This window comes from Dipodomys merriami, unplaced genomic scaffold (genome assembly GCF_024711535.1).
Source record: "Dipodomys merriami isolate MVZ:Mamm:240054 unplaced genomic scaffold, mDipMer1.0.p SCAF_90, whole genome shotgun sequence".
NCBI classification, from domain to species: Eukaryota; Metazoa; Chordata; class Mammalia; order Rodentia; family Heteromyidae; genus Dipodomys; species Dipodomys merriami.
The window spans coordinates 2,472,625-2,488,031 of record NW_027206513.1 but is presented as its reverse complement, the minus strand read 5'-3'; the positions used below and the strand labels follow the sequence as shown (position 1 = coordinate 2,488,031).

General features: G+C 40.5%; 1 protein-coding gene across 1 annotated transcript in view; it reads right to left on the bottom strand.

The window, feature by feature from the left end:
• Mertk (MER proto-oncogene, tyrosine kinase) overlaps positions 1-15,407 on the bottom strand; it is a 133,904-nt gene that overhangs the window by 61,391 nt on the left and 57,106 nt on the right. Inside the window, exons 5-6 of the mRNA XM_070013306.1 lie at positions 5,448-5,534; positions 1,541-1,656 (exon numbers count right to left, since the gene is read on the bottom strand). Of these exons, the coding sequence (XP_069869407.1) occupies positions 1,541-1,656; positions 5,448-5,534 (203 nt within the window). The remainder of the gene's footprint in view (positions 1-1,540; positions 1,657-5,447; positions 5,535-15,407) is intronic.

Sequence of the window (15,407 nt, the reverse complement as noted above, 5' to 3'; positions counted from 1 at the left end):
TGATAATCCCCTATCACCCCTTATCGCCCTAGAATGTCTTGTTAACACATCTGGTTGCTGTAACTTTGTGGTTTTTGCCTTTATAAGTCCTGTGAAATTTCAGTTCAGGGCTTCCTCCTAAGCTCCACTGAGTCGGTGTGTAGGACGAAGCCCGAGCTGCAGCCCGCCTGAATAAAGCCTTGCTTTTGCATTTTGGAATGTCTGACTCTTGGTGGTCTTCTTGGTGGGGGTCCTGTGCACACTGTGAATATACTACAAACCATGACATTGTACATCTGAAATAGATGAATGTGATAGGATGTGATATATAGCTCAAAAAGGGTTTATTTTTTGTTGTTTTGTTTTAAGACGGTATCCTTGGTAAGGAATTGTAGAGATAGGAAGAGTTCCTAAATCTTACTTGGGAGATTGGAGTTCTTGGGACGTTTGTAAGCAGTGTTGGGTAATAATTAAGCAAGGCTGGGTGGGGGTGGTAGGGTGAGGGTAAAGGCTATTTTGGGGATAATACATGTTTTTATTCCTCAGAGAAGGAACAGCTGCTAGATAAAGAGTAGGAGGCACCAAGGGCAGAGAAATTCATTCTAGTTGGTAGTAAAAACATCTTGTCAACACAAAATTCTTTGGAAGTCACTTCTCTTAAGTCAATTTTGACATGACTGGCCTGTATTGAGTTATCATTTTAATGAATAAGACTAAGATACTGGAGAAACTAATAATTCTTATCCCTGCCATGTGATTAAGTACAAGGCAGAACACATTTGCATTGTCCTTGGATGATCTCTGGGTGTTTAGAAACCCACTTCTATACAACATGTTTCTCCTGACTATACAGCAAGCCAGTTGTGCTCAGCTCTACTGTTGGCATCAGATCTTCCTCGGTTTGAACTGCAGGCCTGCTGCTCACAGGCTGAGTGAGCTCTCTGAGCCTGTGGGGCTGGTGTGTCCTAAGATAGGCAATATCCCTGGACCTTGAGGACACTCATTCAACAGTAGTATTAGTGCTTTGATGAAACAGGAGAACAGATCTCACATCATGACAGGGATTATTTTAGACTGACTAACCTATAGTTATTTCACCACTGTTTCATACCAATTTAGGTAGTTGTTAGGGAGGGCTAAAGAACCTACAGGCTTATAATCTCCAGGTTTCTGGCTAATGTGCCACATTTACTGTCACAGGTGACTTACGTCTTGAATGAAGAGACACACTAGGGAGCCCCTGGCCTTCCGAACTCCTGGTTAAGATTTAGGGAGATGTTTTTGTGATTACCAATTACTTCTCCCTGGTCTCCTGATATTCTCCCTTGGAAACATGCTTCTCTTCTAGCTGAGTCCTGGACCAGGCATAGGAGGAAGCAACATTGTAGACAAAGCACCATGAGGCAGGGCAGGATGGTAGATGATGCCTGGGGAGAACAAGGGATTCTGGACAAAAGTGGAGGTGGAGACATCTACTCAGGGCTGCCCTGGGAAGGAAAGAAAACCAGGGAGCTCCATCAAGAACCAACCCACAACTTCCCTCTACATCCTGGAGGATTACCTGAATGCTGCAGTTCTTAAATGGAGAGTAGCCATCAAACCCCGGGACCCAGGAGATCAGAATGCCATGTGCTGTACTGTTGTGGACAAAGACTTCAGTTGGTGGAGAGGGAGTTGCTAGATAAAAACAAACACACATGCTTAAATCAAGAGAGGCCACAGCTACCAAATGGTCATATTAACACAACATACTCCGAGATTAGCAAAAGGAAGGACACACCTTCAAGAGGACCACTTAGGCTTGGCGGTAATTAGCCCCCAATTAGCCTGTGAGCAGACTTTCAGCAATGGCATGGTCCTGCTTGGACCTGAGAAGTGGAACACAGATCCACTTTTCTGCTTTCTGATGAAGTGAGGAGACCTTTTAACTAGAAAAGAACATGGAGATACCCATGTCCTTCACTCAGTAAGCATTCTTGACCTTTCTGTGAAGGCACAAGGGCAGTGATGGAGAGCTTCACTCTGCCCTTGTAGAGAGCAGGAGACTCAGTTACCACAGATAAGATTTCATCCTGTGCCCAAAAGAGTCATGTCACTGCTGGGGTGCGTGTGTGCGTGTGTGTGTGTGTGTGTGTGTGTGTGTGTGTGTGTGTGTGTGTGTGTGTGTGTGTGTGTGACTTTCCAAGCCTAGAAGACGTGTGAGTCAATTAAAGCAAAAGCCAATTGGATCTGCTGGGGAAGGTATATATAGTATAACATCTGTGCAATGACTTTAGGCACATGTGGGACAAAGACTTCTCCATCAGTTAGAATACAAGAATGCACTGCATTGGGAAAATCTTACCTCTTTGTACTAAGTTTAATTACTCATAATAATTATCATAGGAAATGATGGCAAACATTTTCTGGGCTTACTGTGTGCCAGGTACTTCATGGACTTTCTTCATTTGAATATTACTTGGACCTTACTGGACAGTCTTACAATCCCTCCTAACATAAGGGAAGTGAACAGGAAAGTTAAAAGTGTGTCAAAGATCATAAAGAGATGCTGGGTGCCAGTGACTCATTCCTGTAATCCTAGTTACTCAGGAAGATGAGATCTGAGGATTGCAGTTCAAAGCCAGCCCAGGCAGGACGGTCCATGAGACTCTTATCTCTAATAAAATATTTAAAAAGCCAAAAGTGGAGCTGTGGATCAAGTGGCAGAGTACTTGCCTTGAGCACAAGAAGCTCAAGGCTAGTGCTCATGCCAAAAATTCAAGCCCTAGGACCAGCACAAAGAAAAAGAAGAAAGAAGGAAAGAAGGAAAGAAGGAAAGATGGAAGAAAGGAAGGAAGGAAGGAAGGAAGGAAGGAAGGAAGGAAGGAAGGAAGGAAGGAAGGAAGGAAGGAAGGGAGAGAAAGAAAGACAGACAGGTGGATAGAAAGAAAGAAAGAAAGAAAGAAAGAAAGAAAGAAAGAAAGAAAGAAAGAAAGAAAGAAAGAAAGAGAGAGAGAGAGAAAGGAAAGAAAGAAAGAAAGGAAAGAAAGAGAGAGAAAGGAAAGAAAGAAAGAGAGAGGAAGGAAGGAAGGAAGAAAGAAAGGAAGGAAATGAGGGAGGGAGGGAGGGAGGGAGGGAGGGAGGGAGGGAGGGAGGGAGGGAGGAAGGAAAGAAGGATGGAAGGAAGACAGGTTATAAACAGTAGAACAGGAACTTGAGCCCAAGTCTGCCAGGCCTCTAGGACATTGGTGGTCCACACAAAGGACAGCAAGCTGATTGTTAAGAGCACCTGCGAGGACCTGATAGGCTGATTTACCATGGAACTAGCTGTAGGTCCCTGGGCACAGTTCCATGCCTGTCTGATCAGTTCTCTCCTTTACAAAGGGAGGATAGGATTAGTACTGCTTTGTGGGCCTGTGGTGGGAATGAAGTAATACATGCAGTCAGGGTAGGTGTGGTGAAGTGCTGATGGAGAGAATGAGGTAAGGGGAGAAAGGAGCTGGGACTACATTAAGCACATACTGGATCCCATGTTGAGGAGTGTGATTTTGTGAGTATACTTACAGTCAGTGTATTGTTCCACTCAGTTTCCTAGGCAGATTATTTGTAGAACCTCCCTAAAGAATCTGCCTTTTCCATATCAAAACTGGGCTACACAAGTCACAATAATAACAGTGTAGATGAGGGGAATCTTGGTTGCTCTGATAGAAAATTTAAAATAAACAAAAGCTGAAAACAAGTTTTAGAAGCAGGATTTTAAAAATGTGTGTGAAATATAAAATCAAATGCTTCTCATTTTATACATTTTTAAATTTTAAGAAGTTTATTATGTTCTAGGAAAAAGGATTTTACAAATTTGTACCCACTCACTAATTTCTGAAATTCCTAACATATCTTTTCAAATTGTAATAATGAGATTTGTAAAAGAGGAAGGAAGTTATATACTTCCTCTAGTATTCACTTTTGGTTTTTCATTTTAAAAAAATTCCAATGAACATTTAGAAAATACTCTGTTAGCCAGGCACTAGTGATTCATACCTGTAACACTCGCTACTCAGCCTGGACAGAAAAGTCCATGAGATTCCATTTCCAATCAAATGATGCAAAGTTGGACTGGAAGCATGGCTCAAATGGTACAACACCTATACAGTGAGCAAGCCAAGCAAGTCCACAGCCCCGAGTTTAAACTCTAATACTGGCCAAAAGGGAAAAGAAAACAAAGGAAAATATCCTCGCGCAGTCTTTCGGTGGGGGAGGCAGTCCTGGGGCTTGAACTCAGGGCTTGGGCACTCCCTGAGTTTCTTTTGCTCAAGGCTAGCATTCTACCACTTGAGCCACAGTGCCACCCCCAGCCTTTTCTGTTTATGTGGTACTGAGGTATAGAACCCAGGGTTTCATGCATGCTCAGCAAGCATTTTTACCACTAAACCACATTCCCAGCCCCTTTCATCATCTTTAACAGGTTGAATCCTGAAACCAAAAAAATCAGCTCCTTGTTTACTCTAATTATATTCATAGTTTTTAATCTTATTCTGTATCTCCCAGTCTTTATTATTTTTTAAAATACTTTATTATCTTCAAGTAGTTGCACAGAGGCCTAGCCTCTGACCATTATTAAGTATGCATTGTTGGCCTCTCCAAGGATAAGAGGGAGAAAATATGAATCCAATATTTACTTCTCAATACCTAAATTAGTATCAAATAGTAACACATACAATGTGTTTGAATTTCTCTGAAAACAAGCAAGATAACCTGCAAAGAGATAAGACAATATTTACTTGGAGGTTTTCCTTTTCTTTAAACTTTTGGGTGTCAATACCTTTGATTACATAGTAGGAACAATGGCAAGGTAGATGCATACGAGCATCTTCAATAGCCTCGGGGAACATGGCCTTTGATTCTATTACTATAATTCAGGCCAAGCAAGCTTAGCCCTAGTTAAATCCAAGCTCAGGGAAAGCAAGAAAGAGAGGATATAGGGGAAAGATGGTCAGGGCTACTTCTCTCCCCAAAAGAGCAAATCTGCCCATCTCTCTGCTCCCAGATCCCCATCCCCACCCCCTCTAAGTCAACAGTTGACAGAGACTTGCATGAGACCCTGATGACTCAGGGACAGAGCACATTCCCAAGATCAAGCTCTAAGTGACTCCATCTTCAGAGTTCTTCAAAGCGTGAATGAGGATAGGCACAAATGATCAAAAGCAAACATAAAAAGTTTATTTTCTTCCTGGACTAAGCAGTACTAAACTAGCTAATATGTATCAAAGACTTAAAAGTCATGCACTGTTGTGAGGTGTTTTTTGTCTTTGTTTTTTTAATTCTCATTAAGTCTCAGCAATAATTGTCTCCAGTTTTCAAAGGGAACATTGAAACCCAACAGATGAAGGGACTTGTTCAAGGTCACAAGGAAAGCAGTAGGACTAAGGGAAGCACTCATTGTGTCCTCCACCACCCCCAGGACACACCTGGGACACAGCCTTGCTGCTTACCTTTGATGTTGACCTGCACACCTTTAGACACAGTCAGCCCTTTATCATTGTGGGCCTCACAACTGAAGACAGCCATCTCTGTCAGACCTGGAGTAGAAGGACACCCGTGAGACCCACAGAAAAGAAACAGGCTGCTTTCTACCAGAAGCCTGTGGGTTATCCTTCTTTAACTTCTTGGTTCATGGCTTCAGACCAAACATGTAAAGTTAATTTAAAAGATGTGCAAACACCTGGGGTGGACCATAGGTACCAAAATAAGGCAGCCTTGGGCTCAGAAGGCAACTGCTTTCATTTGCTCAGATCCTAAAGGCTGACATATTAGGCAATAAGGCAGTATTGTTCACACTTAAGTTACTATAAGCAGAAATAGGACCCACCAACCCCAACACCAAGAAAAGTAGTTGTTAGGCTCGTCTAATCATCTGTTGCCTGGACTCACAGTGCATATTATGGCACTATGCTAAAACACTCTGAATACCAAAGATTTAAAAATTTTAGACAATCTGTTGAAATTGTTTTTCTTTTGGTACACTGGAATTTGAATTCAGAGTCTCATACTCATTTGATTTATGCTCCTTCACTATTTGAGTCACACCTCTAGCCCTGCTTTTGGTTGTTTTGGGTATGGAGTCTCATGGACTTTTCTGCCTGAAATGGCATCAAATCTTGATCCTCTGGATCTCAACTTCCTGAGTAGCTAGGATTATAGGGCAGAGCCACCAGGACTTAGACCATGAATCCTTTTTTTTTTTGGGGGGGGGTCCGGTCGTGGGGCCTGAACTCTGGGCCTGGGCGCTGTCCCTCAGCTCTTCAGCTCAAGGCTAGCACTCTACCACTTGAGCCACAGCACCACTTCTGGCTTTTTTCTTTTTGCTTATGTGGTGCTGAGGAATCGAACCCAGGGCTTCATGCATGCAAGGCAAGTGCTCTACCACTGAGCCACCTTCCCAGCCCATGAATCCTTTTTTTTTTTTTTAATTTTTTTATTGTAAAGATACTATACAGAGGGTTACAGTTACATGAGTGAGGTAATGAGTACACTTCCTCTTGAACATTGTTACCCCCTCCATTGTCCATGAATCCTTTTTTAATAGTAAAAATCAATTGGTTCATAAGGAATTATTATATGACTAAAGCAGTATACTAACTAAAAAAAAAGACTGATTTTTAAACATTTGAGGTTTGAAAGCATTTTAGCAATAAGAATAAATAACATTCATTAATTTTAAATAGAAAAAATACCCAGTTCTTGGTTTCTAGTATCATTCTCCAATAAAAATAACCATAGCTCCTTGGAGAAATGGCGAACTCTCACCAGAGCATAAATGATGTAAGATGAATGTGGAGTGAGGTATGGCACAAACATAGCACACAACAAACAGACACAGACAATGATTTGATTTATCATGTTATATATATAGATACCCAGAATTGAGCTAAACAGCTCCCAGTGGGCTGAACACCAGGAACCCCCACACCCATACAGTATAATCCTAGCTACTCAAGAAGCTGAGATCTAAGGATCACAGTTCAAAGCCAGTCTGGGCAGGAAAGTCCATAAGACTCTTATCTCCAATTAGCCACCAAAACAAACAAACAAAATAACTGGAAGAGGAGTTATGGCTCAAGTAGTAGAGTGTTAGCCTTAGGCAAAAAAAAAAAAAAAAAACCTCAAGGATAGCGCCCAGGGAAGTGGTGCTATGCTCAAGTGGTAGAGCGCTCACCTTGAGCTGAAGAGCACAGAGACAGTACCCAAGCCCCAAGTTCAAGTCCCAGGCCCAACACACATGCGCGTGTGCATGCACACGTGCGCGCGCACACACACACACACACACACACACACACACACACACACACACACACACACCTCTCCCAATGGATAAGATTACAATTTGAACAAGAAAATAAAGTAGCATTAAATTATAACCCAAAGAATAAAATAAATATCCACGAGTATGGGTTATTTAAAATATAATAAATAAGTAGAGAAAATAGTCAAATCTCCCATAGAGAAGGACTTCACTTAGATGCCCTTCCTTGAGGAAGTGGAGCATAACTCCCTTCTCTCTAAATGTGGGCTGCACATAGTGACGTCCTTCCAAAGAATACAGTAGAGAGAGGGGAAAGAAGGAAAACTTCAGAATGGAGAAACTGACAAACACTTGGGACAGATCATTACAGTTCATGCTAACAGTGACAATCCTGTAGACAGAATATATCTTAGTGTGCTGTGATGAAAATGACATCTATAGTCTTCCTCTTTACACTAAAAACCTCAGTCTAATCATGTAAAAGTATCAGGCAGGTCCAAGTTGTAGTACTTTCTACAAAACACCTGACCAGTAATCTTTAAGACCCCCTCAAGGTCAGGTGAAACAGAAAGAGGGCTAAGGAGACAAAGATGACTAAATTGAATGTGATATCCTAGAGGAGAATGATGGAAGGGTTTGTGTATACATAAATGGACATGTTAAATCCAAACTCCTTTGTACAACTATTTGAAGATAATAAATAAAAAGAGGAAAAAAACTAATAAATTTGAACCCCAACTAGTATCAGGCTACCTGAATTAACATATCAATTGTAACAAATATTTCATACTAATATAAGACGCTGTATTAATAATAGGGAAGGTAGATTTATGAGACTTCCTTATACTATCTCTGCAGCTTTCTTTTAGTCTGAAACAATTCCAAAATTTAACAGGTTACTTTTTAAAATATAGCTAGATATACTACTGCATGGAATCTGAAAACTTCTATATCTCTGGTACATGATAAAGCTAAAGCCATAACAGTTTTGAAAATGTATCCCAATTTGCTTTTACTTGAAAGGGCTATTTTGTTTTCTTCCATTTGTCTACTTGGGTGTGGAATTTTCCATCTGATTATTTTTAAATTAAAGCTTGTCATTAATGGAGTGATTAAATATTTGAAAAATGGAAGGGAAAAACTGTTGCAGAAAAAGGCCAGAAAAAGGCTGTTCTAGGGTGGATGCAGCAGCCACTGCTGTTCAGGACAGAGGCTAGGGTGTCGCTGTGTGGCACAGGGTCTTGCCTGGGAGAAAAAAATGCAAAGCTGGTCCCTTTTACATCAGTACTTCTCCTGAGGAGTTAATGTGCATGCATACATACAAAATAAATCAGAATTAATAAATTTCTGTTATTTTCCACTCAGAAGTTCTCTCTAGTGTCTGATTTTACTGACTAGATAGGACCTCAGGGAAGAACTAAACTCATGTCTCTCTGTCTGAGGATTCTGTGGTGACTTTTCCTTTCTCTAAAAAACAAAACAAAACATTATACTGAGAATATGACAAGTATTTCATGGTGTTTTAATTTTCCAAGATGAGGAGTATTTCCTTCTGACAGGAGGGAAATCCTAAATAGTAAAATTTCAGATAGGAACTCTATCTTTTCATATTTTGGTCATTTCCAAGGAAAAGATGAAACTGATCCTCACCACTGTGTTATTTCAAGAGGAGAAATATTCATCTCAAGCCCATTACCACATCAATAAAGAGTACTTGGGAATACTCTGACTCAGGAGTCTATATTCTCTGCTTATATTCTTTCCAAAGAATTGTGGAAAATAGATGTAGCCTCTTATATAATTTATTCATTCATATTCTAATTTTTCATAATTTGAAAAGCTGCAAAGAACATAATTTGAATATGTGGACATCAACATGGCCACTGAAATCTGCCTTCAGGAATAGGTTTCAACCATTAATTTTCTACTTCTCCCTGAGAGTTTTATCCTATAGCATACAGGTGAATGTTGGAGACTCATTAGTTATAACCTTAAAATAGGATGTAGCTCAGTGGTAAAGGGCATGCTTAGTGTTCATAAGGCACGGTGTTCCATCTACAACATCAAAAACAACAACAAAGCTCAGTGATACCTCATAACTACAAATATATATGTATTCATTGAAACTGAAATTTAATTTTCAACTGGATTGATTATACTTATAATTATTAATTAGGATACTAAAGATAACATGAGTAATTATTAAATATAGTATGCTCAATTTTATTGGAAGAACAACTGCTTTACTGGACAACATTTCAAAACTTCTGTCATTGTAGTGGTCTAGAAACCTCCACGATTTAAACTCCAGACAATATAAAACATCAGCCATTATCAAAATGTGATCTAGAGATGCCTTAAGATTCCAACACCCTCTTAGTTCTCAAAATGAAAACACTTTTCATAATACTAAGTTGTTATTTCTCCTTTCTAGTCTCCATATCTTAAGACATAATGGAATGTACCAGAAAAATTTCCAGAAGCTATATGATTAGCCAACAGTATATGTGCTTATGTATTAGTGTGTTCTAAAAGATTTTCTTTTTAGGGCATGGGTGTAGTTCAGTGGTATAGCATTTGCCTAGCAAGCTTAAGGCTTTCAATTCAACTCCTGGCAGTAGACAAAAACAAACAAACAAACAAAACTCACTTTTTCCATTTATACAAATCCACATGTACAAAAACATTTAGTTCATAACAATTTTTAACACTGTAAAGGGATCCTGAGACTATAAAGCCTTTGAAAGCTGATATGCTATGGTGTTTCCAAGGGGAAAAGAAAAGTACTCTTTTTGTAAAGAGAGGGAGAGGTAAGAGGGAAAAGGGTGGCAAAAGACCTAGCATAGCCTCTTTCTAGAGGCATTGGTCAGGTGTCGATTTTACAATAGAAGATACATGGAGAAAATACACAGAGAATGAGGATCAACATACTGACCTTCTCAGCTACCGTGTGGGATTGTGATCTGATGGGTTCCATGACATTGACTCTCTACCCTACAGTGTGGGATAACAGTCTGCTGGCCTCTATGACATTGACCCTCTAAGCTGCAGTGTGGACTCATGGTCTGCTGGTCTCCATGTCAAAGTCAGGCCTCTGACACTTTTCTTTTACACACTGGAATATAACTTCCAAGCTTGAAGTTTCTGAGTTCCCATAAGACATTTGATCAGGTCTGATAAACTTGAAAAACTTGACTCTCATTTAGAATAATCAGCTTTGGTACAAAAAGATATGTCAAGAAGCTACAGGGAGTCATTAATTACATTTTGTGTGCGTATGTTGGGGGGATATTTGGAGGTTAAAGCCCATCATTTGACTTCAAATACTCTAATCAGAACTCTCAGTAAACACTTGGGGACAAACTCCACCCACACTGAACTGGTGATCAGGGGAGAAAAGCAGGCTTCGTGGCAACACAGCAGGGGGTTTGTTTCATTGAGACCCACTGAGCAGTTATGTATCATAAAGGAGGGTAATCCTGGCTCACTGAGGGCTTATTGATGCTCAAATGAAACTGGTCATGGGACATGACTTGAGGTCAAGAAGGAAGTCATTTTTCCTCCCTGTGTTTCTTTCCAAAGTGTACACCAGGTCAGAAAAACAATTTTCAGCAAATGTCCTGGCACAAGCACCCACACACAAGTGCCACATGACCTGTTAGACCACTTCCCACATGGTCACGTGGTTGAGGCCAGAACGCCAAATGGATGCCAACTGAAAGAAATGGAAACCCACCCAAACCAAAGTGAACCTTCTCCAAAATGACACAGGCACATAAGGTCCAACAGAGTCTTTTTTATGCCCCTTCCCACCCCCAGAACAAATCAAGGGCCTGGTTGATACTTGGCAAACACTCTATCACTGAGCTAGCATTGATTTTTTTTTTTCTCCAGTTAAACACTATTTTGTTTAATAGCACTATCTTCCTGACTACAGACTTGTGTATGAGCCTGGATTGTCTATGTGCACCCTGGAAGAAGCCAGCAGCTCCTTTTCTTTCGCTTGTTCCCCTCTGGGAATGAACAATATTATTACCTCAGACTGGAATAGACCCAGGTATCTTACAGCCCAAATGCTTGTGGCTTCCAGAGAGAAAAACATCCACCTTCATTTCTAAAGTCTCCACCCTCCCTCCCACTATACTCTGAATGCCACAGGTCCCAGGGGTATACTTCACAGTCCACACTGGCTAGCCTGGCCCCCTCCCCTGGGCCACCCCTCTATAGTAGAAAGTTCCTCTCAGCTCAACTCCAGGGTGATGATTCATGCCTCTTTTGCTTAGTCCTCTGCTAGTATGAAAAAAAATAGCCAGTGACACAGATCTGAAAGATATTTTTGAGGGACATTGGATAACAGGATGTTCTCTTGAGGGGAGGACAATGGTAACTGGGGAGGGAGTAGCTTCAAAGGGCACAGTTCTGGACTAAACAAGCCTGAAAATTCACTAGATACATTCACTGCTCCTTCATTTTTAAATTCTAGTGTCCATCTTTCTACCAGAGGAAGTAACAATAAGAACATGCCACAGGGATGAAATTGTATATCAGTTCCAAGCTTTCTATGTGGTCTGCATGCATGCATTCAATATAGAGCACTCACTCACTATGTGCCAGACATTTGCCAGGAACTTGGGATACACAAACTCTGTGCAGCAACCAGAGGCCTCTGCCCTTAGACAATTCACATTTTCATCCAATAAATGGACAATAATCTTGACAAGTAAGTTGAATGCTGTGTCAGAAGGCAATAAGCAAGCATGATAGAAAAACTTGGGGAAACAGGTTGTAATTTTTAAGTAAGGAGAAGGATTAGAAGTAATCCCTAGAGAAATGGCTTCTACAGCACTGTGGTTCAAGTGGTAGAGTGCTAGCCTTGAGCAAACAAAGCTCAGGGACAGTGGCCAGGTCCTCAAGGATTCAAGCCCCAGGACTGGGAAAAAAGAAAGAGAGAGAGAGAGACAGACAGACAGAGAGAGAAAAGAGACAGACAGACAGACAGACAGACAGAGAAATGACTTCTAGAAAAAAGACTTGGAGTGAAAGAATGGGCCAAGTTGTTACTAAGGAGGCTATTAGCCAAAAAAAAAAAAAAAAAAAGGTTGGAGATTACTTTGTTGGTTTGTTTTTTTTCCAGACTAGGGTGGGAACCTGGAACTTTGAGCAGAGATCTGACATGATTTGACTTGTATTCAGTATCGTTCTAGCTGCTGAATGGAGAACAGACTTGGAGCAAGCAGGTTTCTTAATACTTTAGATTATTTTTCCTGATTATAAAATGAGTATGGAAAATGCCTAACTAAACCAAAGTTTGCTATGTGATTCAAAGCTTTCTTTAGAGGAAGCACTATGAGAATTGTGAACTGATTTGCATAAATTCAAATTATTGTTATTGTTATTAGAGGGAATGTTCATAATGACATCCAATAAACAATCAGCTTTACTCAAATTTGAGAAGTGATTTCTGTATAACATGAATATTGTTTTTATTTATTTTTGGTTGGTTATGGGGTTTGAACTCAGGGCCTGGGCACTGTCCCTGAGTCTCTTTGTGCTCAAGGCTCTAATACTTGAGCCGCAGTGCCATTTCTGGTTTTTGAGTGGTTAATTAGAGATAAGAGTCTCATGGGGACTTTTCTGCCTGGGCTGGCTTCAAACCTCTATCCTCAGATCTCAGCCTTCTAAGTGAGTAGCTTAGGATTATAAGTGTGAGCCAATGGTGCCCAGTGCCTGGTGCCTTTTTTGAGCAGTGATTTAGGGAAGTATTGGCTTGGACTAACTTCTGTCATAATCCAGGGTGACTACTGATAGAGGTACAGGTGTAATCCTAGCTACTCAGGAGGCTAAGAGCTGAAGATTGTGGTTCAAGGCAAGAAAGTCCATGAGACTTTTTTTTTTTTTTTTTTTTTTGGTCCTGGGTAGCTAGGATTATTCCGGTGCACAGCCATGACTCTTTTTATCTCCAATTAACCAGCAAAAAGCGGAAAGTAGAGTATGGCTCGAGTATTAAAGTGTCAACTTTGAGTGAAAAAGCTAAGGGATTGTGCCCAGGTCCTGAGTCCAAGACCTAGTACCAGCAATAAAATTTTAAAATATAAAGAAAAAATAACCAGAAAAATCACAAGTCGACCTCTGTTTAAAAAAGGTAGCTCAAAATGACAGTGGCTTAGTAACTACTACCTATTTAAAAAAAAAACATGAAAAATTTATAACAGGTCCAATGCTGATCATTCCTGTCAAGCTACCCTATCCCTGGGGCTCTATATTCATTATTTCATTGAAACTTCATCAGTGAAACAGACACGACTTTTATCCTTATTTTATATAAAGAAGTGAAGTGGCTTGCCAAGAGACATAAAAGAGCAAGATAGCACTAGGTAGAGACTAAGCCCTAACCTATTACATCCCCACCTTACTACTAAATCCAGCAAAAGCTTTTCACTGTTCTGTTCCTAATTTTTAGATTTGGTTTTCTCCATGACAAAGTATTTCTTTTACTTACTTATTTTTGGCGCTGTAGATTCTGGCTTTTTTTTAAAAAATGTTATTAAAAAGAGGGGTTATAGTTATGTAAGTCAGAATAGGAGTACATTTCAACCAGGCATTGGTAGTTAAGCTTGTAATCCTAGCTACTCAAGAGGCTGAGATCTGAGGACCACGATTCGAAGCCAGTCCGGGTAGGAAAGTCTGTGAGATTCTAATCTCCAATCAACTACCTAAAAACCAGAAGTGGTACTATGGCTCAAAGTGGTAGAGTGCAAGCCTTGAGCAAAGGAGCTCAGGGACAGCACCCACACTGGAAGTTCAAAACCCACAACCGACAAAAAAAAAAAAAAAAAAAAACAAAATACATGTGTTTCTGGACAATGTCACCTCTTCTCTCACTCTCTCCCAGTTGCAGATCTTGTTTTATGATACAGACAGCTGAATTCTACATGTAAGGCAAGCACTACATTGAGTTATACCCTAGCTCCAAGAATGCTTCTTTAAAGGAAAAAAAGAAAATAAATTTTAATTGGAAATAATTTTAGTTTCACAAGAAGTTGCAAAAATAACAGAGTTCAAGTGCGACCTTCCTCCTACTTTCCCTACTGATAAAGATCTTACATAACAATGACCAAAATCAGGAAAGTGACTTAGGTATATTACATATCCAGAATTCATCAACTTTTGCTTTTGCTTTCTTTGGGGGAAGGGAGGGAGTGTGTACTTCTATGACATATGAACGATGGTGAGGTTAGTAGATGGAGAATGGAGTTCTCCATCAAAGAGAGGTTCCTGCACACTTGCTCCCACAGCTACATCCTGTCTCCTATACCTAACCCCTGAGAAACCCTGATCTGTTTGCCACTGTAATTCTGACACTTGGAGAAAGTGACTTCAACTAGCTTTGACTTTGTTCACTCAGAATAAATGACCTTTACAGTACTTTTTGCTTCTGTTTCTTAAATACAACTCTTACATCACAGTGTCTAGGATGCAGTGGAAAGGGTTCTTGTATCAAAAGAGAAAAGGCATATCTGGCTCCGTGGCTCAATATCTGTAATCCTAGAAACTCAGGAGGCTGAGATCTAAGGATCATGGTTTGAAGCCAACATAAGTAGGAAAGTTCATGTGACTGTTATCTGCAATTAAGTGTAGTAGCAGCTCAAGTAGGAGAGTATTAGTTTTAAGTGAAAAAATTAAAAGGCAGGGCCTAGGCCCTGAGTTAGGGTGGAGGGAGAGGAAGAGGGAAATAGGAAGAGGGAAATGGGAAGGGGGGGAACAGGAAAGAAGGAAAGAGAAAGGGGGAAAGAGGGAGAGAGAGAATGAGAGAGGGAGAGAGAGAACGAGAGAGGGAGCAGGAGGGGGAGAGGGGAAGTGAAAGAAGGGGAAAGGGAGAAGGGGAAGAAGGAGAGAGGGAGAGGGGGAGAAAGAGAATGAGAATATGACTTTTTAAAATTCATAAATATATACTTACTCAAAGTGGTCCAATCCAACAGGGCTATTTAAAGTGCCTTCCTGCTTGGCATTCTCTCAGAAGAGATAAGGAAAGTTTACCTGGAGGTTAATTTTAAGATAGAATCTGGCTCATGCAGCAGTCACTGCTTTATATCTTCAGCAGGTGAGGGACTGCTGCTTTAGCATAGCCCACCTTGCAAAAAGGTAGCTA